The 26,705-nt window shown below is 39.1% G+C and overlaps 1 protein-coding gene across 3 annotated transcripts in view; it reads left to right on the forward strand.

The window, feature by feature from the left end:
• WARS2 (tryptophanyl tRNA synthetase 2, mitochondrial) overlaps nt 1-26,325 on the forward strand; it is a 117,480-nt gene extending 91,155 nt beyond the window's left edge. For all 3 annotated transcript variants that reach the window (XM_064282365.1, XM_023547507.2, XM_010589613.3), the window contains 2 exons: nt 12,105-12,223; nt 14,085-26,325. In XM_064282365.1, coding sequence (XP_064138435.1) covers nt 12,105-12,223; nt 14,085-14,533 — 568 coding nt within the window. In that variant the 3' untranslated portion in view covers nt 14,534-26,325. The remainder of the gene's footprint in view (nt 1-12,104; nt 12,224-14,084) is intronic.
• The last annotated feature ends 380 nt before the right edge of the window (nt 26,326-26,705 follow it).

The raw sequence follows: 26,705 nt of genomic DNA on the forward strand, positions 1-26,705 counted from the left end.
CTCACACCGGCCTTCCTGGGGCTCATTTGTTCTTCTAGAGCTAAACTCTCCCAGTCAGATGGCACTCATAACCTAAGCCTTGCAGCTATAAAAGCTTCTGAAGAAAAAGAGACACTCCATGAATCTTCTTTCACCCTTTCGCCTAAATCCTTGGCCCAGCAAGAGGGATTCTTCCCAAAAAGAAACTATAATTCTTTACATGCAGAATGATAATGGCATGGAGATGACATTATTTGTATCAGGTTAGCAGCTTAGCTTTCCAAATCAGGTATGCCCCTGAGTACATGCAGGCTATCTTTAATACTGATTAAAACTTATATATAGGGATTATGTTTCTGTTTGTTTTCTTAACTTGAATGCTGGACTTTTCCTGTTGTGTGCCACTGAGTTGAATCTGACTCATAGTGACTGTATAGGACAGAGTAGAACTGCCCCGTAGGGCTTCCTAGACTGTAAATCTTTGCAGAGCAGATCACTAGGTCTTTTCTACTGCTGAGCAGCTGGTAGGTTCAAACCTTAGACTTTTTGGTTAGCACCTGAGCACTTAGCTATTGTACCACCAGGGCTCCTGGACTAATTTATAGGTGATTTTTTACTTTTCCTGGGAAAGTCTAGAATGCTTTTCTTCAAGATGTGGCAAATGAAAGTATGATCAAAGTCCCCTATTACATTTCCTAGCAAAGTAGTGTATTTATAGAAAGCAAACCTATGAAGAACCTTAATTTTCTCACGTGTAAAATAACCCAGTGCCGTCGAGTCGATTCTGACTCATAGCGACACTATAGGACAGATTAGAACTGCCCCATAGAGTTTCCAAGGAGTGCCTGTCGGATTTGAACTGTGTAAAATAGGGATTTAATTATCCTGCACAGAATTATTAAAGGAATGAAATGAAATGTGGGCAGTGCTTGTGACTGGGAGCTGTCCCTTGGTCATGATTGATGATAATTCTGTCTTTGGTGATTATAACCTTATGTTTAATTCTGTTTTCAAGGCCTACTTCTTTGTAGAATCAAAGGCTGAGATTTTTCAGCAGCAGAATATGGAAGCACGTGAGCACGGTAGAATCCCTGAACTCTTCAAGAGCCGCGTAGTGGGAGAGTCCTCTGAGTTCAGGGCTGTAAAATTTAACAAGAATGATTGCGCTTCTGGAGATACCCATGGACCAGAGAGTAGGAAGGAACAGTTTAAAGAGCCTCTGCCTCTATTCTCTTGCTTTCTACCTGAGGCCCTGTGAAGTGAAACAACTTGCTCAAAGTTTTTAGCTGGTCAGTGGTCAGTGGAGCTTTGTGGCACGATTATGGGTTTCCCAAATCTGGTGCTGGTCCTTCTTAAAAGAGCCAGTAGTTATGTTAGGAGGCAGGATTATCACTTGAAACAATCAGAACAATATAAGGTCATATATGCCACGGTAATGATGGATATATTTTTATCAGTTGCCCAAAGTACATGGTATAAATAGTTAGAATGATCAAATACTACAGTTTCTTTCATCTATAAAGTTGGTTAATGGGCATAAGTCAGAAGATTAGAAATGAATTATATATGAAGTTATATCACTTAGTATACTCAATTTAAAAATTTTAAGTGTTCAAGAGGAGTATATTAAAAAGGCTGACATTGGCAAAAATAAATTCTTAAGATCCCCAAATCTGTAATATGCTCTGGCTTGGTTAGCGCATAGGCTGAGGCTGTGAATGCCATCTTTTATTACAAAAGCAATAATTACTGTTGCTGTCTGTTTATTTCAGATGTGGACAGGTAGACTTAAGAGTTTCCTAATAGTTTCTTGCTTGTCTCCCTCTCCCTGCTGAGAGGCTTCTTACATAAAGATATTTAATCCAAGCTAGCAGGCTTCTTACATAAAGATATTTAATCCAAGAAGGTATTCTTTTTCAGCCTCATTTGTCCCACATTCTACTCCCAATAGCAAAGAGTTTCCCCAACTGTAAACATCCCTTCTTTAACTCTTACTGACCTAATTGGTGGTTACAACATACACTAAGGAGGATATAAGACGATGCCTTTCTTTTCTCTGTTTACTGAAAGAGAATAGTGGCAGATTCTTATCTACCCTGATATTTTATGTTTTCCAATTTTATGTATATTCTGTTAAAAAGAAACAGATAAAAGTTTCTTTTCTATAAAACTAGGTAATTATTTCCAAGGTGACTGTCCAGAAACTATCTATCAGTAATGCCAAATTAGATCACAGATGAGGTGCCAACATCCGCATGCTCCTTGAGAGGCACAGCAATATGTTTCCCTCCCATCTGGTCTCGTGGTGGGCCTGCTGCAGCTGGCCACTCACACTCCAGCTCATAGACTCCATCCTTACCTTTGGCTTCTTTTCTCCTGCCATCTTTCTTCAGACTGTTCCCATGGGTGCTGTTGCCACACTACACATATCCCACATCTTGAGTGTGAGTGGCATTTCGGCCTCTGAAAAGTACACAGTCAAGTACAATAAAATCAGCTCTAGTTTGCTGCAGCAATTACCCTGCTAACATACATGTCTCACCTGTCTCATTACGCTTCCTCTCAAGTTTAGAAACTCCCAATTGCTTGATAATGATAAGTTTCAAGGCAGGACTAGAGCTTTGTTCTGAATTCTAGCCTGTACCATTGTTTTCCCTGTAGCAGAGTTAAAAAAAACCTGGGGTATTTTTGTTTTGTTTCAGATATTTCCAGATTTTAAAAAAGTTCATAGCCAGAATGTCTGAGTGTTTACATTATAAATATAGATAGATAGACAGACAGATAAAATATTTGTGTTTCTCCTACCAGCAAATCTGTGTGTTCTCTTCATCAAAGCAAGTCTAGTATAGATTTCGTCTTTGTTTTTGTTAAAATCAACATTAAAATGAGTGGCACCTGGTGGGCGGAGTACAAATGTATGGAAAGGGACTGGGAGAGGAGCCTGCCAGATAAGTGTATGAAAAATGTATGTAACTGTTTGGTCAGAACTTGATAAGGAACCCAGGAATGGAGAGCAGAAACCATCTTAAGCTCAAAAGTGTAATAAAATAGCAGATATTTCAGGAGAGAAGAAATCCCCAAAATAGCAACTATTCATAATTTTTGTCATTATTTTCCTGAAAATCTCACTTGAACTATCTGAATATATATTGAGTAAATATTTTTCTCTGTGTGTGTGTATGTGTGTGTGTCTGTTTTCCTTCTACATGCACACACATAATTTGTATTGTTGTACAACAAATACTTGTTAAGAACCTGTAATGCCACTTAGCCAGAAAAAGGCACTATCTGTGGCCTTGGGGACATGGAAGGAATTAACAGGCGTTGAACACTATTTTCCAGGCACCATACCAGCTGTTACATACACATTATCTATTCAATTCTCACAACAACCCTGGAAAATAAGTAAGTGGCATTATCCCCATTTTACAGATCAAGAAGTAATGACTTAGAGAGGTACCACTAAGCCCACCCAAATAGAGATGAGAGTGATTATTTGTCCAATCAGGTTATCATTCTCAAGAATCTGAACAGAGAAGTATAGGGAGAGGATCAGAAGATAATTAGAACAAAAGCTGAAATGACATAGGAGAATGAGAAAACAGAGGTATCAAGGAACTGTGAGTAGGCAGAAGTTCTGAGCAAACAAATCAAAAACTAAAGTGTATACAGAGAGTTAGATGATTGATTGAAAACTTCACGCATGGTAGAGCCAGAAAAGAGCTGAGTCACCATGATGTCTGAGGATAAAACTATTGCCATTGAGGACTGTTGAGATAATCCACTCTCTAAAACTATTTTGGAGCCTTCCAGTCATTGCAGCATATCCAACAAGCACCAGGGATGGTAAATTAATCCCGTACAAAAGGAAAAACAGCACCAAACTCCTGTGCTAGCAAGGCTGATAAAGGCAACAGCATTGAAAACTCACAAACAGCCAAAGAAGTAGAAAAAAATAAGAGAACAGATCTGTGAGCAGATATATGTAGGCAGTGATTATTCATCTGGACACTAATTCTGGCAGAAGGGTGGGGTAGATCCCAAGTAAACGTAGATGCAACCAGGAACTAAGCGAAAGAAAAATGGTTTAGTCACCAAAGAAGAAGATCAGACGCATTATTGTATGACAGAAGTTATAACAATCAAAATTGTGAAAGACTTTTGTTTTATGTTGTGTCTGAAGAAAGTATAGTCAGGGAAAGTTAAAAAAAAAAAAGGAAGTGGAGAAAAAAAGAAGAAATAATATGGATATCATTATGTAGGGTATAAATTTTAAAAGAACGGCGCTAAATTATTTGAAATGAAAGGAGGACTATGAGAAGAGAGGTTGGAAATGTGAAGAGAATAAGCCCCATCAGTGAGCAGAATCAAAGACAGGCTGAATTAATGTAAAGTGTAAACTCAATGGATAAGAAGTAAAGGGGCCAAGATAAATTATAGGAGGTGAAAGGAGCAGCAGAAGCAGAGGGAGGAAAGGCTGGAAACAAACAAACTCAAATCAGATGCAAAAGCCAAGTTGAGCAAGAGGGCCAGGTGAAAAAAATTAAAATTTTTCTAATCCTTTTTAAAAAGCAAAACCCCCACAGAATTGTCAGAAAAGAGGCAAGGATCCGACGTAAGGCAAAGAGGCATGCCGAGTCATTATGAAAACTAAATGTGTTTTCTGTTTAGTTTGGTTGCTTTGTGAATCTGGAACCATTTTGACATGTGGAAATATTCATTTTGATGTGCTTAAAGTGTATTGATTATGGTAATTGTTTTTTCTGTGTTAGTTGCAGTCCATTGTGATTTCCTATGGGCTACTGTAATTGCTTTTTAACCTGCCCTGTTGTCTAATTTGGTTTGGGGGAATTGAGGTGACCTCTGCATGTCGGCCTCACCATAATTACAAGACAGAAGTAGCAGAGTCCAGTCAAGGGAAAGAAAAGTTCAGAGGTGGGGCATGTGCACAGACACCTCAGAGAGGAGGACCACGCAGGGTTATGGGCACAGGGAAAAAAACACCAAACCCATCACCGTTGAGTAGATTCCAACTCATAGTGACCCTATAGGACAGAGTAGAACTGTCCCATAGTGTTTCCTATGAGCGCTTGGTAGATTTGAACTGCTGACCTTTTGGTTAGCAGCCGTAGCTCTTAACTGCTACACCACCATGGGCACAGAGCGAAACAGAAAAAGAGACACTTCGTTTTTACCACTCACCGAGCCAGAGACTTTCTACTCCAGGCTGTGTGGAAGAAAGCAATGAACATGGCCCTAACAATCAGATTTGTAGACGTTCCTAAATCCATTTACTGCCCTTAGAAGGAGAGACACCACTTCCTGATCCCTTGTCATGGCCCTTGCATTTCGTCTTTCCGTTCCTTGTTCTGTCCCTGTTCTACCTAAGTTAAAAGCCTTCTCAGAATTCCTGTAACATACCATTTATAGTTTGAGATTACCTAACCAGATATGTGAACTGTCAGTTTCAGGTATGTTTCCTACCCATATCAGGATTGCTGCCCAGGTCTGTGACCAGGTCTGTGACTGTATCTGGGATTATATGTTGACATTTATGTTTGTTGGTGTGAGTCACCTATCAGAAAAGAAAATAATCCTGCTTTGAAAAAAGGGACCCACATTAAGGTCCCTTACAGCATCTTTCTTTCACCATTCTGTCTTTCATTAGGTCAAATACTAATGAACATATATTATCATTATACATATTATGAATATCATTTATTGAGTTCTTAGTATCAATTACTATGTTTGGTAACCTCATTTAACCCTTGAAGCAATCCTGTGAGATAAGCATCATTAGGATCCTCATTTTACAGAGGAAATGGAGGCTCCAAAAGAGTAAGAAGCTTGTCTAGTGCTGTCACATTGTGGGGATTGCAACCAGTGTCACAAAAGAATCTATGTATAAATTTTGAAAGAGAAAATAACTTGAGCTGTACACTTTCACCTAAAGCACATTAAAATTAAAATAATAATAATAAAATAAATTGGAAAGGAGGATAAAAAGAAACTTGTCTAGTAGGTGGTGGAGCCATGATTTAAACTCAGGCAATCTGGCTTTGAGGTCCATGCTCTTATCCACTATACTGACCGTGAACTGATTTTATTACAATTTTTCCCTTGGTATGAAACTAGATAATAGTAACATCCTCTTAAGAGTATTCATTTGTTCAATAAATAATTTATTGAGCTCCTAATACATATCAGGCAACTCTACCAGGTGTTGGAAATACATTGAGAAAGAAATAGACAAGCTCTCAAAGAGTTTATTTTCTAGCTGTAGAGAAAAGAATATACAATGAAATAAAATAATTAGATTGGGATTAATATTATAAAGAAAATAAATAGGGTATTATGAAAAGGAATAAGAGGGGAACCAATCTGGGATAGTGGGGATAGGGAAGGCATCTCTAAGGAGGTGACATTTAAGCTCAGACCTGAAATAAAGGAGCCAGCCATGCGAAGAGCTAAGGGAAGCACATTCTAGTAGGATAGGGAAGCAGTATGTTCACCAGTGCCCTGCTTTAGTCATTTGAATTCTAAACCAGGGTACATGATTCGCTTTTCTACCTTTTAGGTTTTAGCAGTAGGAAGGTCAGCGGTCTCTCAATAGCCGATTTCAATGGTCGCCATGAGTCGGAATCAACCCAACGGCAGCGGGTTTGGAATATAGTTTAAATGTTTTTTCTTATATTCAACAGGGAAAAAAAATCGAAATTACTGTTGCCATTAATATTCTTTTTAACATATTGGTGCATTTCCTTCAAACTAGTTGTTTGAGTTAGTATTTCTTATTTGCATATGATGTAGGGGGCTCTAGGCCAAGGGCTTTGTATGCATTATTTTACTCCTCAAATAACCCCATGAGTAGGAACTATTATTAACTAATTTTTTTTAATTAAAAAAAAAAAAAAAAAACGAACTTAAAGAGGTTAAATAACTTGCTCAGCAACAACCAGCTGGAAGGTGGCACAGCAGAGATCTGACCCTGGGCTGCTCAATACCAAACTTCCCACCCTAACCACAGTGGCTTCCTCTCTGTGTGAATTGTTCTCATTAGTTGCTGAGTCAACTCCAGCTAAGGGCTACCTTACGTACAACAGAACAAAACATTCTGCATCATCCTTACAGCGTTTTCGAGTTCATCATTTCAGCTATTGTGCCAACCCATCCCACCGAGAGCCTCCCACACCCTTGTTGGCTCTCCAGTTCACCAGCCATGATGCCCTCTAGTGATTGATCCCTCCTGATAATGTGTCCAAAGCATTGATCTGTTGTGGTCCATAAGGTTTTCATCGGTTAATTTTTGGAAGTAGATTGCCAGGCCTTCCGGCCTGCTCTGTCTTTGTCTGGAAGCTCTCCTGAAACCTGTTCACCATGGGTCACTGCGCTAGCATTAGAATACTGGTGGCATAGCTGCCAGCATCTTAGCAACAAGCAAGCTACCACAGTATGACAACCTGACAGATGAGCGGTGGTTTGTGTGAATTTATATTTTATGTGCACTATATTTTCCAAATATTTTGCATCCTGGTTTTTTGTCTTATATTTTTCCACATCAAATGATTTCTGTTTTGCATGCTTTCTTATTTTCTGTTTTTTGCTACAGAAACTGCATTTGCTTTTATCTATTCTAATGATTTGGAAGGTGAACTTTCTTTTTTTAAATTCTACTAGTGGTTGTCTTTAAATGTTTGTGGAAATAAATGAAGACCACCCAAATGAAAACAAACAGAGGCTATTTATTCAGAGCTTGCTATAGCAAGGGAGTTCAGCCATTATCAGCCATGTCTGGCAGAGACTCAAAGGCAGGCAGCAAAGTGGGGAAGCTTTATAGTGAAAAAAGGAAGGCATTAGGTATGTTCTCATTAGAGGTCATTGCCATGGGGAAGCTGGAGGTAGGCTCACATGAGGTGGAGCATCTTGGGTGATGGGTTTGGGGAGCATATTTGACTTCCAGTTGGTCCTGAGTTGGAAACAAAGGCAAAGAATAGGGAGTTGGCAGTCATTGACCAAGTCTTGACCGCTACAGAAGTTGTGATTTGGCTTCCTGGGCTGGTTGCTGCAGAGGTTTTGGGCCAGAGTTCTTTTGTCATGTATGGTCTGACCATTGTCTGTTCATATATTCAGCCTCTCACTTTTAAAATATATTCTTTGATTCTTTTGTTAATCATTCCAAGTAAAAAATTATATCATGCAGTAAAACAGGTTATGGATCACACTTTTCGACTGCTTCAAGAAAGTTTGAGTTTTTCCATGGAGTTGTAACCAAAATTTAGACTTAACTGTATTTCTAGTGTTTACAGCTAGTCTTTCCTCAGTATCTCTGTTTTTGAGTTCTTAGGTTTGATTCGGAAACCCTGGTGGCATAGTGGTTAAGTGCTACGGCTGCTAACCAAAGGGTCGGCAGTTCAAATCCACCAGGCACTATGAGTCGGAATGGCCTCGACGGCACTGGGTTTGGGGTTGGGAGTTTTGATTCATCCTTCAGGTAGTCAAAATTAGTCAGCAGGTAAATTTTCCCATTCCTTTGCATGCCCAAGGATCAATTTCTGTTCCATCTGCCTCATCTGTAAAATGGGATTAAATATAATTACAATAAACCATAAAATGCTTAACAAAGTATATGGCATTTAAGAAGCATTCAATAGCTGTTAGCTACTTTGTTATAATTATTGTTATGTTTCACACATGAAAGAGAGTTTAGCTAATTTTTTAATACTTTTTCTCTCAGCCCTATAATCTCTGTCTCATTGTATTATCAACCTCATTTTTCTTTTTTTTTTTTTTCCAGACTGTAGCATATAGGGTCTTTCCTTTAGCTTTGTAATTCAAAAAACATTTTTTTTCTGGGTTGTGTTTAGGCGTGAGTCTCTTGTATTATTTTTTCCTGGAACTTGCTGAGCACCTTCGGTGTACATACTCCGTTTTATCTGTTTATTTAGTTGTTTGTTTTTAATTCAGTAAAGCTGTAGTTTTAGGTCATTGTTTCTGTTTAAATGCTTCTGATTTCCTCCTTAGTAGTATATCATCTTTGACTGGACTGTTCTCTAACATATCATTTTTTTTCTGTCTCTCTCTTTTTCTTTTTACTCTGAATTATTGGGAGCCCTGGTAGAGCAGTGGTTAAGTGCTCAGTTGCTACCAGAAAGGTTGGTGGTTCGAACTCACCAGCGAGCGACTCCACGGGAGAAAGGTGTGGCAGTCCGCTTCATAAAGATTACAGCCTTGGAAACCCTATGGGGCAGTTCTAGTCTGTCCTACAGGGTCGCTATGAGTCGGAAGTAACTCGGCAGCAATAAGATAGTTAATGAAAATTATTCCCAAATTCTGTTATTAGTTTTAACTCTTAATGCTAGTTTTCAGTAATTTTCCTCCTCTGTCTTTATGGATACTTTACTAGGAAATTGAAACAGATTCTCTTGGACTACAATGCCAACATCATTTTAAACCTGGAACATCAATTCTTTAATGTTCAGTTTGGGAGAAAATATGGGGCGTTTAATGTCAAAATCTAGTAGGAAGGCAGAGATACGGTCCTAACTCTTCCAAGATATGACGGGGCTAGAAACAAAATAGAAGATATATGTGGATACTTGCATGAAAGTTGATAAGTTCTTCAAAGATGGGAGAGAATTAGAGGCCAAAACTAAGTTTTTAGAAATGTCAAATTTTAGGGTACAAAAAGGGGAGAACAAGCTAATACATTGTTCTCCATTGACTCCATTTTCCTTTCACTCTCCTATTTAAATTTACATATAAGTAAACAAATAAATATTAAGCCAAGTCCTCGTTATCCATTTTGCTAAAGACGCATGATGACCCTGGGTTTTTTCTCACAAACTGTCCCAATTTCTGGCCAACCTGGACAGAAGTTAGAATCAGAGTCAGGTAATAAGTGAACCTCTAGTTGTTTATTGGATGTGTCTTGAAGAGCTTTCTGAAATTAATATATCCTTTTGGAATTTCTGTCCTCTACATAGCTACCGTTTGTTGAAAGCTTAACAAGTTTAAGTCACTGTGCTGAATGCTTTATAGGCATTGTCTCATCTAACCTTTACAGCAATACCATGGGGTAAATATTAATCCCATTAGTAAGACTTAAATATTATTAATCATATAGTCAAGAAATTATAAATTTAAATAATAATATTTGATTTTAGTAATAATTTAAATATTTTAATCCCATAGTCAAGAAAACTGTATATTATAGAAATTTTGTGATTTACTCAAAGTCAAAAAAAACATTTTTCAAAAACATTTAATGTTCTTAACTATTGTTCTGTGTTAGTCTTTATGGTGGTCAAAACGTCCTTGACTTCATGCTCTAGACAAGTAGGTTAAATAGACCAGTAGTCAGCCTGTAGACAGTAATTCACGAGGAAAGTAATTAGGTCTCTGCCAGTTTTTCAAGAACCATTAATTAACTTCTGCTGTGGGTAGGCTCCCCTCCCTATGACATAGTGAAGTAGTTTCCAAGCATTTTTCCTTTCCTGTGACTGTTTTTGAAAAGCTGTTATTTTTTCACTCAAAAAGTACAATTATCATTTAGCTATACAAGTTTAGTTTAAGGCTACTTCTTTCAGAGGACGAATATTAAACTTCCTTCCTCAAGAAACTGTAGCACTTTATTAAGTGTATTATCAAATCTAAATTCCCCAGCCAAGCATTAAAGACTCTCAGTCATATGTCTCCTCCCCCAGTAACACTTCAATATAATGTTTTCCCATCAAGGCTTCCGTATAGTGGTTCATTCCTCTCTCCTTTTGATGTTCCTCATATGATCTAATACTGTCAATTTTATATATGCAATTATAGAGTTTCTATATCCTGATAATTTCTTGTTTTAGCCAACACAACTTCCACATATACAATTCAATGACATTGATTACATTTTTCACATTGTGCCACCATTCTTACTGCCCTTTTCCAGAATATTCTACCACATTAACATAAACTCAATGCACCCCAAACTAAAACTCCCCCTTTCTACCTTTCTCCCACCCCTGGTAACTACTGATAAGCTTTGGTTTCTGTTTGCTTATTTCATATAAGTGAAATCATATAGTATTTTTCCTTTTGCAACTGATTTTGCTCAGCATTAACATTTTCAAAGGTCATCTCTGTTATGGCATACATTAGAGCTTTCTTTCTCTTTATGGCTACATGATATTCCATTGTGTGAATATACCACATTTTGTTTAGCGATTCATCTGTTGATTTTAATTTTTTAATAAAATAAAATATTACAGATAAAATCGATGTACCCTTTGTTCCTTTTCCCAGACCCATTCCCTTCCCTCCCCTCCCCTACTTTTCCCTCCCCTCCTCTTCCTTTCCTTTCTAGAGGCAGTTACTATCATGAATTTGGGAGAAGGGGAGTCTTCCAGTATATGTTTTTATACTTATTACTACAGATATACATATCTATAAATAATATATAGTATTTTCATGTGTACTTTTAAAATTTACATACATGTCAGCATACTTCCCCAACTTGCTTTTTTCACTCACATTGTTTTGTTGGAGGTATATCTACGTTGTGCTTAAGATTTCATTCATTTAAGTTCCCTGCAGCATATCAGTTGCCCTGTGATTAAAATTTACTTGAAAATGAAGTAACATATTCCAAACAAATCTTGAGTTGCCACAGCTCTCTGACAGAGCAGAAGAACTTGCCTGAAGAGCTTTCAACCATCTTTGATGTGAGAGTGGGCTGGAGGTGTCTTTGAAATGTGAGTGTGAGCTCTGAGGTTAAAAGCATCTAGTCAAGCGCTGGGTGAATATGTGCTGACTAGGTGAGAGAATGAGGTGTAGTTTTAAAATACAATTATGCTTAGGGCATATGCTATTTAAGATACTATTCCTCTCTCCCAGCAAGAGCCTGTCACTGTGGTGTTGATGGCTGTATTCCTCTGCTGTGGAAGAAGCAGAACTAGAGTAGACAAATGTCTCTGGTATTTATCTGAAGATACAGATAAAGACTTGAGTCTCAACATTCCTTCTGTAGTTGGTGAACATTTGTTGAACACCAACAGTGAAATAGGCACAGGAAACGCAGCTGCTTGCAATACCATTTCAGTATAAGCGGGAGCCTTGCTGAGTTATTCTGTCTTTTATTAAAGGTCCACACACGTTCCTGTTGGGGAGGATCAAGTCCAGCACATGGAACTAGTTCAGGATCTAGCACAAGCTTTTAACAAGAAGTATGGGGAGTTCTTTCCAGTGCCCAAGTCCATCCTAAGTAAGTACCAACCGTACGATTGTTAAATTAGGGCATATTTTGAAGAGAGGATTGAATAATAGGTGGAAGCTTAGAACTTTCTTGGGGCTAAACTTGACTTTTGCGTGGACAGGGCTTCAGGATTTGTAACTAGAATCCCCATCTTTTTTTTTTTTTTTTTTGCAATGTAAGATTAGTAGACCTGGTTATGTTATTGAAAAAAATAACAGAAAAAGTCTGAAAAGCAGGGAGGAGCCCAAAAACCATAATTTTGTTGTTGTGTGCTGTCAGATCAATTCCAACTCATAGCACCCCTGTGTGACAGGGCAGAACTGCCCCGTAAAACTGCCCCGTAGAGTTTCCTAGACTGTAATCTTCACGAGAGCAGAGTACCAGGTCTTTTCTCCCCTGGAGCCACTGGTGGGTTCAAAAAACCACTGACCTTTTGGTTAGCAGCCAAGCACTGAACCATTGCACCATCAGGGCTCTTTAAAAAAAAAAAAAGATATGTAATAATAGTAATAATAATTTTCATTTATAAAATATTAATGTGATTTACAAAAAATATAACATATCTCATTTGGTGGAGCAGATATTTTTCCCTATTTTGTGTATGAGGAGACTAAGGCTTGGCAAGGCTAACTTTATTTCCAGGTTATGTGGCTAGTTAGTAGCAAAGATGGGCCCTAAACTCACCTTTTCTGATTCCAAAGCCAGTGTACCTTGCCTTCCGTATTCACAATAAAACAAAAGCCATAAGAGTGAAAACTGCTGAATCATATCTAGATAAAACAAGAAGGAATCGATAGTCTTCACATTCTACCTTCTTAAATCTACAACAGAAATGGAATGTTCGGTCCACCTACTGAATCTGAAACCTCAACTGTAGCTTGCAAGGCAGTGCTAGTCTGAAATCTTCTTGAGGAAAGAAGCTGTAAATCTCTATCAACATTTTGGTAGCAATGCAGACTTATGGCAGCGGCAGAGATCACTGAACCTAAGCACTGTCCATCTTTATTAAGCTGACAGCATTTTTAAAAAGTATAACATGTGCCTAGTATCAATTTAGAAACATAAGACAAGTATGAATTTCTGAGTTATTCCAACCATTCATACAAATAAATTTAGGGCACCCCATGCATTGAAATCAGTCTTCTTTTAGCAGTAAGTTATATTTTAATGTTTTGGCCTATTATTATTTTGCCTATTTCACCCTATTTTATGGCTATTACAGAAACATTTCTCAAACAGCCATAAAATATTCAGGTAATTATAACACTGGTTGATGAGACACACACAGCTTAACGTCTTGATTCTGTGAGAACATTAAACAAGTCACTTCACCTCTGTGTGTGTGTGTGTGTACTGCCATATACTCATATAATCATAGATAAAGGAATGGAAGGACTGCCACAGATTGTTAAAATTGGTTTGGGGGCAGGAAGAGCTTAAGGGTAGTAGGGATAATTAGCTAGAAGGGAAGCAGAGGAGAGAAAAAGACCGTACTTTTTAAAGGGCGTACACAGCAAAAACAGCATGATTGATAGTTTCATCTGTGTAAGATTATAAATTTTTATGTATATATATATATATATGCATGAAAATACAGTCAACAAAGTGTTAACAATAGTTATCACAAACCAAAAACCAAACCCGTTGCCGTCCAGTCGATTCTGACTCATAAGGTGGAGCTATTTCAGATGACCTTTATTTTCATGTTTATATAAAGTGCTTGAATTTTCCACAAGGAGGATTTGGTATTTACATAATCAGATAAAAATAATAAGTCATTCAGTGTGCTTGACATTTTTAAGATCTAGACACTGACATTCCTGGTGGGTTTTTTTGTTTTTGGTGTGTGTGTCTCCGTATTTTCACTTAGCGTCAATGAAGAAGGTAAAATCCCTCCGCGACCCTGCTGCCAAAATGTCGAAATCAGACCCTGACAAACTGGCCACAGTCAGAATAACAGACAGCCCAGAGGAGATAGTGCAGAAATTCCGCAAGGCTGTGACGGACTTCACCTCAGAGGTCACCTACGACCCAGCCAGCCGAGGGGGTGTCTCCAACATGGTTGCCATTCATGCCGCGGTGACCGGACTCACCGTGGACGATGTTGTCCGCCGGAGTGCTGGGATCGACACGGCTCGCTACAAACTGGTGGTGGCAGATGCCGTGATTGAGAAATTTGCTCCAATTAAGAATGAAATTGAAAAACTGAAGATGGACAAGGACTACTTAGAGAAGGTTTTACGCCTTGGGGCAGCAAAAGCCAAAGAGTTAGCATACCCCGTGTGCCAGGAGGTGAAGAAACTTGTGGGGTTTCTATAGGAACTTTCAACTAACCACTGAAAGGCGTTTGTATCTTGTGGTCTGTACACGCCAATAACGGCAGCTTTCCTCACAAGCAAAATATTCTAGTTGGGACGTTTAATTTGGTATACCTGAGTATTGGCTTCTTTTGGTGAATAATGCGTTGTAGCCTTCAAATAGAGCAACGTTCTAAATACCCTCAACAAAATGCTGTGAATGGGTGGCGGGCGGGGCGAGGGAAAGCTGTCTGAAACCCCGATTATTTGAGGCACGCTCCTTAGCCTGAATTTATCTACACAAATGTGAGGGAGGTGAGCAGTAATTTGGCAAATGCTGATAATCATTTTGTTTCTCTCTGGAGTACTTTCTCTCACAGATCCTCACTTTATCCCAACCCTTTTTAAAAATAATAGGTACAAGTCTTAGACTAGTAATCCTCAGGTTGCCATTTGGACCAATTTGTATTCAAATCTCAAGAAAATAAGTTGATTATTATAGTTCCTTTATCACTGAGATGGTGCCTGCCTCGTTTTATGTAAACTGCTTAAGTTGTGTTCCTTGTGGCCACACTGACTGCTCCAGCGAGTATTACTTGTTTATTATTATTATTCAGAGATACATGATATGAACTTCTGAGAAGATTGCATCATTTCAGCTTGATTTGTTAATTACACAGAAGGCCAAGATCCTGGATTATTTCCTTAACAATTCCTTGCATTTGTCTTACAGTTTAGTCTTACCAGCTCCCTGTGAAATATATGAGAGGAATTGCCATTTTAAATGTGAAGAAAGTGAGCCTCAGAGAGTACAATTAGCTTGTACAGTATCACTCACTAAGTAAAAAGCAAATCCAAGATTAGAACCTTTATTGCTTATTCCTAAGAGGAGTGCTTTTTTCAGCAGATAGCACAAAATCCTGAGGGGCAGTATGTTTGAGACTCCAAACTTTCTGACTTTGAAGCTGGGCCCTAAAATACAGAACTTGAACTACTGATGCTGTTTATATCTGCAACTCGGCCAGTAGCTGCCTGCTTTAAATCTGGATTTGGCTAACCTTGATCTCATTTGCTTTTGAAAATCTCCAAGATAGATGCCAAATTCTCTCTCCTTTTTGTGGAAATACTTCAAAACATATTCTGCCAGGCAACAATAAAAGTGAGGCCTGAGGATCACAGTTGAGGCTCCCAGACAGCGGTGGAGAAAAATATAAAACAAAATTCTAACTCAGAAAGAACGACCAGACTTGCTGGCCTGACAGAGACTGAAGAAACCCTGAGAGTATGGCCCCTGGACACCCTTGCAGCTCAGCTATGAAGTCACCCCGAGGTTGGACAGGCCCATAAAACAAAATGAGATTAAAGGGGCACACAAGCCCAGTGGCAAGGACTAGAGTACAGGAGGGAACAGGAAAGCTGGTAATAGGGAACCTAAGGTTGAGAAGGGGTAATGTTGACCCATCACCGGGTTGTTAACCAATATCGAAAACAATATGTGTACTAACCGTTTAATGAGAAACTAGTTTGTTCTGTAAACCTTTGTCTAAAGTACAATAAAAAAAAAATTTTTTTTTTTAAAGTGGAGCCCGACAAATCAGTTTTTCCCAGTGGTGAGTGGAAGCTTCTCATCTCACTCTACCTCATTCTCTCTAATGACAAGTTTCATGAAACCTACACTTCCATTCCCCACACCTGAAGATGGAAATTATAATCCTGACCTACCGTACCTGTTAACAAAATTGACTTTGAAACAGAAATTGCTTGTGTGGTTTTTTTGCCAATGAGCACCATGATCACCATTTATACATAAGAGATTAGTGTGTTGGGCAAAGAGTTTTTACCCATGTTTCTTAAGAGAAGCAAGTAGAAGAATGATTCTTGTATTAAATCAGATAGAAATTCACAAAACACTGCATCACACGATCCAAATTAAAAGACCCTTTTTAGAAATTTTGGAGCTAGCCTGTCTTACAGAAAAAGAAACATTTTGCCTTTTGGATCCTTTCTTGGTATGAGGTGTCTATAGTTTTAGAGTCTCCCTGAGCTCTTTCTTCCAAACCTCTTTTTTCTTTCAAAGGAGCCCTGTTATGACTACTGGAAAATGACAAAATTAAAGATGGCTTTATCGAATCAACTGTGTGTTTTTTATCCCCTTGTAACACCTTTTCTCTAGGGAACCGAAGACACCATGGAAAAAATCAGAAAAGAAAAACAAGATGACTGTAGTAACTTCAAGGAGCAAAGCCTATTCTGATATGAGGCTGGACTTGTACACATCATGTTCCTCAAAAGTGACCTTAGGGCTCACTGAGTCCAAAATCAGCCCATGATTGAGAGACTTGCCTGGTGACTTTAGGAAGTTGATAAAAGAGCCACGGCTAGAACCTAAATCTATCTTCATATTCCTTCCACTTACCATTTACAGGCTTCAGTACAATCTTTCTAATTGAAATGAAGAATTGGAGAAAAATCTAACTTGTGGTTTTAATCTAATGTTGTTGTTGTTAGGTGCCGTTGAGTCGGTTTCGACTCATAGCAACCCTATATACAACAAAACAAAACACTGCCTGGTCCTGCGCCATCCTTACAGTTGTTATGCTTGACCCCATTGTTGCAGCCACTGTGTCATTCCATCTTCTGGAAGGTCTTACTCTTTTTCACTGACCCTCTACTTTACCGAGAATGATATCCTTCTCCAGGAACTGATGCCTTCTGATAACATGTCCCAAGTACGTGAGACATAACCTCACCATCTTTGCTTCCAGGGGGCATTCTGGTTGTACTTCTTCTAAGACAAATTCATTCGTTCTTTTGGCAGTCCATGGTATACTCCATATTCTTCACCAGTGCCACAATTCAAAGGCTTCAAGTCGTCTTCTTAGGTGTTCCTTATTCATTGTCCAGCTTTCCCATGCACAGGAGGTGATTGAAAACACCATGGCTTGAGTCAGGTGCACCTTAGCCTTCAAGGTGACATCTTTGCTTTTCAACACATTAAAGTGGTCTTTTGCAGCACATTTGCCCAATGCAGTGTATCTTTTGATTGCTTGACTGCTGCTTCCATGGGTGTTGATTATGGACCCACATAAAGTGAAATCCCTGACAACTTTCATCTTTTCTCTGTTTATCATGATATTGCTTATTCATCTATTTGTAAGGATTTTTGTTTTCTTTATGTTGAGGTGTAATCCATTCTGAAGGCTGTGATCTTTGATCTTCATCAGTAAGTGCTTCAAGTCCTCTTCACTTTGAGTAAGCAAGTTGTGTCATCTGCATAATGCAGGTTGTTAATGAGTCATCCTCCAATCCTTATATGCCACATTCTTCTTCATGTAGTCTAGCTTCTTGGATTATTTCCTTGGCATACAGATTGAATAAGTATGGTGAAAAGATGCAATCCTAACACACACCTTTCCTGACTTTAAACCACAAAATATCCCTTGTTCCATTTGAACAACAGCCTCTTGATGTGTGTATAGGTTCTTCATGAGCACAATTAAGTGTTCTGGAATTCCCGTTCTTCGCAATGTTATCCATAATGTGTTGTGATCCATACAAATGCCTTTGCATAGTCAATAAAACACAGGTAAACATCCTTCTGGTATTTTCTGCTTTCAGCCATGATCCATCTGACATCACCAGTGACATCCCTTGTTACATGTCCTCTTCTGAATCCAGTTTGAATTTCTGGCAGTCCCTGTCAATACAGTGCTGCAGCTGCTTTTGAATATTGATCTTCAGCAAAATTTTACTTGTGTGTGATATTAATGATACTGGTGTATAGTTTTTGCATTTGATTGGATCACCTTTCTTGGGAATAGGCATAAATATGGATCTCTTCCAGTCGGTTGGTCAGGTAGCTGTCTTCCAAATTTCTTTTCATAGATGAGTGAGCACTTCCAGCACTGCATCTGTTTGTTGAAACATCTCAGTTGATATTCTATCAATTCCTGGAGCCTTGTTTTTTCCAATGGCTTCAGTACAGCTTGGACTTCTTCGTTCAATACCATAGGTTCTTGATCATATGCTACCTCTTGAAATGATTGAACATCAATTCTTTTTGGTATTGTGACTCTCTGTATTCCTTCCATCTTCTTCTGATGTTTCCTGTGTCATTTAATATTTTCCCATAGAATCCTTCAATATTGCAACTAACCAAAAACCAAACCAATTGCCATCGAGTCAATTTTGACTCTTAGTTACCCTATAGGACAGAGTAGAACCGCCCCATAGAGTTTCCAAGGAGCGCCTGGTGTATTTGGACTGCCAGCCTTTTGGTTAGCAGCCGTAGCTTTTAACCATTATGCCACCAGGGTTTCCATATTGTAACTAGAGGCTTGAATTTTTTCTTCTTTCAGCTTGACAAATGCTGACTGTGTTCTTCCCTTTTGGTTTTCTATCTCCAGGTCTTTGCACATGTCATTATAATACTTTACTACTTCTTCTAGAGTCTTCTTTTGAAATCTCCTGTTCAACTCTTTTGCTTCATCGTTTCTTCCTTTCACTTTAGCTACTCGACGTTCAAGAGCAAATTTCAGAGTCTCTTCTGACATCCATTTTGGTCTTTTCTTTCTTTCCTGTCTTTTTAATGACTTCTTGCTTTTTTCATGTATAATGACATTGATGTCATTCCGCAACTCGTCTAGTCTTCAATCATTAGTATTCAATGCATCAAATCTGTTCTTGAGATGGTCTCTAAATTCAGGTGGGATATACTCAAGGTTGTACTTTGGTTCTCATGGACTTGTTCTAATTTTTTTCAGTTTCAACTTGAACTTGCGTATGAGCAATTGATGGTCTGTTCCGCAGTTGGCCCCGGCCCTGTTCTGACTGGTGATATTGAGCTTTTTCGTTGTCTTTTTCTACAGATGGAGTTGATTTGATTCCTGTGTGTTCCACCTGGCAAGGTCCACATGTAATATTATTAGTCTGATAAGGTGGTTTTAATCGTTATTTTCCATATGTTTTGTAAAGAGTTGAAATAGCGAAAAATATTTCAAATGGTAATAATAATGGTCAGGTAGTTTGGTGCTCTGTAGCTCTATCTACTGACAAACCCTACTTCAAGTCCACTTTGGAGCACTGATCACTGAGTACACAGTGGTGATGTCTTGCCCTTTGTAATCCCTCATAAAAATTTATCAAAATAATGTCAGAAAAATGAGCTAGAGATTCATAATAGAGTGTGATTTTTTTTCCAGAAACCCTCCTGCTGTACACCATAAAGACGCCTATCATTAAGTAATAACTAACACTGTTCATCTTTATGAAATGATGATGGAGATCCCATGATGGAATTTTGCAAGACCAATGACTTCCTTATTGCAAATACCTTTTTTCAACAATATGAACAGCGGCTATACACATGGACCTCACCAGATGAAATACACAGGAATCAAATCAACTACATCTGTAGAAAGAGATGGTGAAAAAACTCAATATCATCAGTCAGAACAAGGCCAGGGGCCAACTTCAGAGCAGACCGTCAATTGCTCATATGCAATTCAAGTTGAACCTGGAGAAAATTAGAACAAGTCCACGAGAGCCAAAGTACGAACTTGAGTATATCCCACCTGAATTTAGAGACCATCTCAAGAATAGATTTGACACGTGGAACACTAATGCCCAAAGACCAGATGAGTTGTGGAATGACATCAAGGACATCATACGTGAAGAAAGCAAGAGGTCATTAAAAAGACAGGAAAGAAAGACCAAAATGGATGTCAGAAGAGCCTCTGAAACTTACTCTTGAATGTCAAGTAGCTAAAGCAAACTGAAGAAATGAAGTAAAAGAGCTGAACAGAAGATTTCAAAGGGTGGCTTGAGAAGACAAAGTATTATAATGACATGTGCAAAGACCCGGAGTTAGAAAACCCAAAGGGAAGAACACGCCTGGCATTTGTCAAGCTAAAAGAAGTGAAGAAAAAATTCAAGTCTCTAGTTGCAGTATTGAAGGATTCTACAGGAAAATAATAAATGACACAGGAAGCATCAAAAGAAGATAGAAGGAATACACAGAGCCACTATACCAAAAAGAAATGGTTGATGTTCAGCCATTTCAGGAGGTAGCATATGATCAGGAACTGATGGTACTGAAAGAAGAGCTCAAAGCAACACTAAAGGCATTAGCAAAAACAAGCCTCCAGGAATTAATTGAATATCAATTGAGATGTTTCACCAAACAGATGCAGTGCTTGAAGTGCTCACTCGTCTATGCCAAGAAATTTGGAAGGCAGCTACCTGGCCAGGCAACTGGAAGAGATCCATATTTATGCCTGTTCCCAAGAAAGGTGATCCAACCAAATGCAGAGATTATTGAATAATAGCAGTAATATCACACACGAGTAAAATTTTGCTGAAGATCATTCAAAAGCAGCTGCAGCGGTACATCAACAGGAAACTGCCAGAAATTCAGGCTGGATTCAGAAGAGGACATGTAGCAAAAGATATCATTGGTGATGTCGGATGGATCCTGGCTGAAAGCAGAGAATATTGGAAAGATGTTTATCTGTGTTTTATTGACTATGCCAAGGCATTTGACTGTGCGGATCATAACACATGATGAATAACATTGGGAAGAATGGCAATTTCAGAACATTTAATTGTGCTCATGAGGAACCTGTACGTAGATCAAGAGGCATTCGTTCCAACAGGACAAGGGAATACTTCATGATTTAAAGTCAGGAAAGGTGTGTGTCAGGGTTGTATCTTTTCACCATACCTATTCAATCTGTATGCTGAGAAAATAATCCAAGAAGCTGGACTGTATGAAAAACAACAGGGCATTAAGATTGGAGGAAGACTCGTTAACACCCTGCAATATGCAGATGACACAACGTTGCTTGCTGCAAGTGAAGAGGACTTGAAGCACTTACTGATAAAGATCAAAGACCACAGCCTTCAGAATGGATTACACCTCAGCATAAAGAAAACAAAAATCCTCACAACTAGAACAGTAAGCAACATCATGGTAAATGGAGAAGATTAAAGTCATCAAGGATTTCATTTTACTTGGATCCACAATCAACACCCACGGAAGCGGCAGTCAAGAAATCAAAAGACACATTGCATTGGGCAAGTCTGCTGCAAAAGACCTCTTTAATGTGTTGAAAAGCCAAGATGTCACCTTGAAGACTAAGGTACACCTGACCCAAGCCATGGTGTTTTCAATCGCCTCCTATACATGCGAAAGCTGAACAATGAATAGAGAAGACCGTAGAATTGATACCTTTGAATTGTGGTGTTGGAGAAGAATATTGAATATACCATGGACTGCCAAAAGAACGAACAAATCTGTCTTGGAAGAAGTACAACCAGAATGGTCCTAAGAAGCAAGGATGACGAAACTACATCTCACATAACTTTGGATGTTGTTAGGAGCAATCAGTCCCTGGAGGAGGGCATCATGCTTGATAAAGTAGAGAGTCAGTGAAAAAGAGGAAGACCATCAATGAGACGGATTGACACAGTGGCTGCAACGATGGGTTTAAGCATAGCAATGATTGCCAGGATGGAGCAGGACCGGGCAGTGTTTCATTCTGTTGTACATGGGCCACTATAAGTCAAAACCGACTTGATGGCGGCTAACAACAACAGCCATCTTCAGTGCCCAATAGCCACATATGGCTAGTGGCTACCATATTGGACAGTGTATATATAGAACATTTCCATCATCACAGAAATGGCATTGGACACTTTAAGGCACTCAGTTTACTGGTTTGCCTGTAATAAGCCAAGTACATACAGTTCAGGATTTCTCCCTAGAGAGTTTTTGAACTGGTGATTTCATGAAGATAGCAAAAAGATTAGTTGAGAATGACAGATCACACTGTAAATGAGAATTATGTATAGTTTCCCAAACAATACTTTAATAGTAAGAGCTGCCATTGTATTTAAAGTACTTGCTATTGGAAACCCTGGTGCATAGTGGTTAAGAGCAATGGCTGCTAACCAAAAGGTCCACAGTTCAAATCCACCAGGCACTCCTTGAAAACCCTATGGAGGCAGTTCTACTCTGTCCTATAAGATCTCTACGAGTCAGAACCGACTGGATGGCAATGAGTTTATACACTGGGCATTTTGCTAAGTATGTTTATATGCAGTATTTCATTTAATATTTCTGTCAGCTCTGTAAAAAAACCAAAACCAAACCCAGTGCCGTCGAGTCGATTTCGACTCATAGCAACCCTATAGGACAGAGTAGAACTGCCCATTAGAGTTTCCAAGGAGCGCCTGGTGGATTTGAACTGCCGACGCTTTGCTTAGCGGCCGTAGCACTTAACCACTACACCACCAGGGTTTCCGTCCTGTAAGATAGGAACTATTATGTCAGTTTTTCAAATAAGAAAACTAAGGTTCAACAACTTGCCAAAAGTCTCACATTTGCTATCAGTTTCTAATTTTTCCTGATGAAGAACCGAGTGATACCCTTAACCAATGTGCCCAAGGGAGTTTTTGCTTCTGTTGCTGACTAGTCTAGATTCTTCTCTCAGTATATGTGACCCTCTCCTGTGTGTCTCATAATACTCCTGGCCCTCCTCACTCTCTCTCTCTCTCTCTCCTTTACATCTTCTTCCCCCTCCCCCTTGTTTTAATGGTGTTATAATTATTCCCCAAAAGTTCTTAGTTTGTGCACACAGCACAGTCTTTAGGTTACTTTCTACTTTTTAGGTTTTGTTTTTCCTCCAGTTTGCTCTGTCAAGTGTTGTGTTAATAGTTAAACTAGTACTCATGTTTCTCTTTAACATAAGTACTCTGCTTTCTCCTTGACTATGCATTCTCCCTGTGTAATCAAATGCATGAGTCTTTTGCAACTTCTTTGGGTGGGAAGAGTCAATCCCTCCATGAAATTGAGCTAAAAATGCATAATCTGTCACTGGCATATCCCATTTATAAATACCCCACAGGCAGAAACAACTAGAGGCTTTATTGTAAATCACTTTAAATTCTCATCTGTTAACTCTGAACAATGATATTATATTGGCTAGGCAGGGATTATCTTCCTACTCCAGGAAGAAAATGGGTGTAGAGCATTAGTGACTTGTCCTCCAATATGTAATTCAAGGTTACGAAAAATGCTTATGTCGGGCCTACTTTGTGAAAGGCACTGGGAAAATACAATATTCCTACAATTTAGAGGAGGACACATGGAGATTTTAGCTAGCAAATGCTGGGTGAGCCTGGGAAGGAGTGATTAACCAGGATGATCAGGGAAAAAATACGATAGAAATAAAATAGAAGGGCTTTCAATCAAAAGCTAGGATGCAGAGATATGAAAGCATGTAGGGAAAAGTGAATCCATACAGTATGTGGGCAAAATGAGAATGGAAATATTAAGTTGAGCCATATGAAATTGTCAATGAATTGTATTGGATTATCTTTTTTAACTAGAAAAGTAGCAGTTCCACATGGAGCGGCCTGAAATACTCAGTCAACAAGCATTTATGAAGTGCCTGTTTTCCAGGCACCTTCTAGGTGCTGAGAGTTAGAAAAGAGACACAGTGTCTACCATGAGGCTTTTTTCCATGAGGAGATGGACATGGAGAGCCAGTGAGTGCTGGAGTAGAAAGTAGAACCACAGTCTTCTGACCAGGTATCCCAAAGTCTCCTAGGTGTTCTGTTAGAAAATGGCCACATTATAAGCCTCAAATTATGAGAAAAAAAACATGCTTTAGCTCTGGGTATTTCCTTACAAATTTTACTTGGGCACACTACACAAACTCAGAATCATTTTCCAAACATTCAGTGACACTGTTCCCACTCTGACGCATTCTCGGTGTGGGCAGAGCACCAGGCGTTGTTGCCTTGTACCTGTCCTGGGTCCGTCAGCTGTGACATTCACTCTTAATTATTTGAACTTAAGACATCACACTCATTTAGTGGCCCTCAAATAAACAGAATATTTAATATTTGCTATAGAACTGTTGACTATGGAAGACAAGCTCATTTTTTTAATCCCTTCTCTACCCTCACACACGTGCACACATGGCAAACAAGGCCCACAGTCATTAAAAAAAAAAAAATGTTTCCGAAAAGCAGATAATGTCACTTTTTATGTGACTTTATCTGAAATAAACTGGTCTCATTTCACATAGTTACTGCCTTACTCATTGGAGCCCTGGTGGTGCGGTGGGTAAGAGCTACGGCTGCTAACCAAAAAAGAAGGTCAGCAGTTTGAATCCACCAGCCACTCCTTAGAAACCCTATGGGGGCAGTTCTACTCTGCCCTGTATAGTCGCTAGGACTTGGAATTGACTCAACAGCAAAGGTTTCAGGTCTTACTCCTCCTATCCACCTTGATGTCTTTTAAGAATAAGATTTTAAAAGACTGACTCTTCCTGGGAACCAAGCCATGCCCCACTTCAAGTATCTGAGTGTGGTGATAAAGAAGTGCTGCTGGGCCTGGAATTTACTACCACATCAACCTGCACTAGTCTGTCCCACAGGGAAGCCCATTGAAAGCAATTTTCAGTTTAAATAAATGGGTTATCCAGAGAGTACCCTAAGTTTGCAGTAACCTCCCCTCCAAAAAACAGTGGGATACCCATGATGATTAAAAAAAAACCAAAACGTGGTGTGGTTTGTCCAAACATGACCATGAAAACCAGACCTGGAAGCCAAGTGTTCCCACCACGAACCAGACAGCTGGTTAGTAAAAAGGTATTGTTCTTTAGCAGTATTCCAGGAGAAAGTTTTTGCAATAGAAAGGAAGGTGAGTACTGACAGGAATGCAAGGCCACAAGTTGTTTTATGATGGTTTCCTCTCCTGGGCTCCTTATGGAAAAATTAACTAACAGTGGAATTTCTAAAATTGCTAATTCCCAGTGAATTTTGTTTTTCAGTGTTTTTGTGCCTGTCTTTTCTACTTGGTATTTGCTAGTCATCTTTAAAGCTCCCCCAGACTCAGTACAAAGATAAGGGATTCCCTGATGATTAGTGTGCATACACATTTATTCAGAACATTTATGTGCTTTTGCCTCTGGGGCACTGGGGACTCAGCTCTCCTCTCCTCTCCCTACGTATCTAAGTTGATGCCCAATTCAGCCACTGCGGCTAGTTCTCTTGTCTATTGATTTTTCTACTTAGTTGCTAAAGGAACAAACAAAACACATCTCTTCCTAAGACCTCTTTGAGTTTGGCACTCTTCTAGTTCAGTGTTTCATAACTCCCACGCACACTGTTTATTACCATATAAAATGCTCCTGTCAAGATCTTCCCCGACTCCTGTGTAAGTTTTATTACTCTCTTCCACAGTCTCCCTTGGTGTCTAACACTACCTAAACTACCTCCATTTGTTCACTGATATTGTGTCCAAGCTTCCATGTACTCCTCTTTATTTCCTCCCCACTATTCTAAAATAGAGTTAACCAAAAGATTGGAGGTTTATATCCACCCAGAGGCACCTCAGAAGAAAGCCCTGGTGATCTATTTCCCAAAAAATCAGCCACCAAGAACCATGTGGGGCACAGTTCTACTCTGACACGGGCTCACCATAAATCAGAATGGACTTGACAGCAACTGGTTATTATGCAGTAACTCCCCCTGTGTCGCGTGCCTCGGTCCCATCCACACACAGCACCGTTGTCCTTTCTGCCTCTGCCACTATCACGACTTCCATGCCATTTCTCACACCTTCTACAACTTTTTATTCATCAGCCGACAAGTTCCTCTATATTTCTTTATTGTAGAAAGCACATTCAGATGCCCCTTTGCCATACTGGCATGTTGACATGTCCAGGTGAAAGGAAGGGTTTTTGACTTTTGACCCGTCTTAATACCAAATTAACAACCTCTGTATTGACCATAATTGCTTCCCCAACCCACCCACCCCCAAAACAACAATATGTACAAACACACCAAACAAAACCAGTTGCCATCAAGTCAATTCTGATTCATGGTGACCCCATGTGTTTCAGAATAGAATTGCACTCCTTAGGGTTTTCAATGGTTGTGATCTTTTGGAAGTAGATTGCCAGACCTTTCTTCCAAGATGCCTCTGGGTAGATTCGAACCTCCAACCTTTTGGTTAGTAGTCGAGCACTTAACCATTTATACCACCCGAGAACATACAGAGAACCCTTATTGTATTTATTGTATGCATTTATTCACTCTATACATGAGTTGTCATGAAAGTTATAGTGGTAGAGACTACTGTTACCCAGTGCCCAGTCTTTCCTTCTTTTTTGGTAATGGAA

The sequence above is a fragment of the Loxodonta africana genome, chromosome 3 (genome assembly GCF_030014295.1).
Source record: "Loxodonta africana isolate mLoxAfr1 chromosome 3, mLoxAfr1.hap2, whole genome shotgun sequence".
NCBI classification, from domain to species: Eukaryota; Metazoa; Chordata; class Mammalia; order Proboscidea; family Elephantidae; genus Loxodonta; species Loxodonta africana.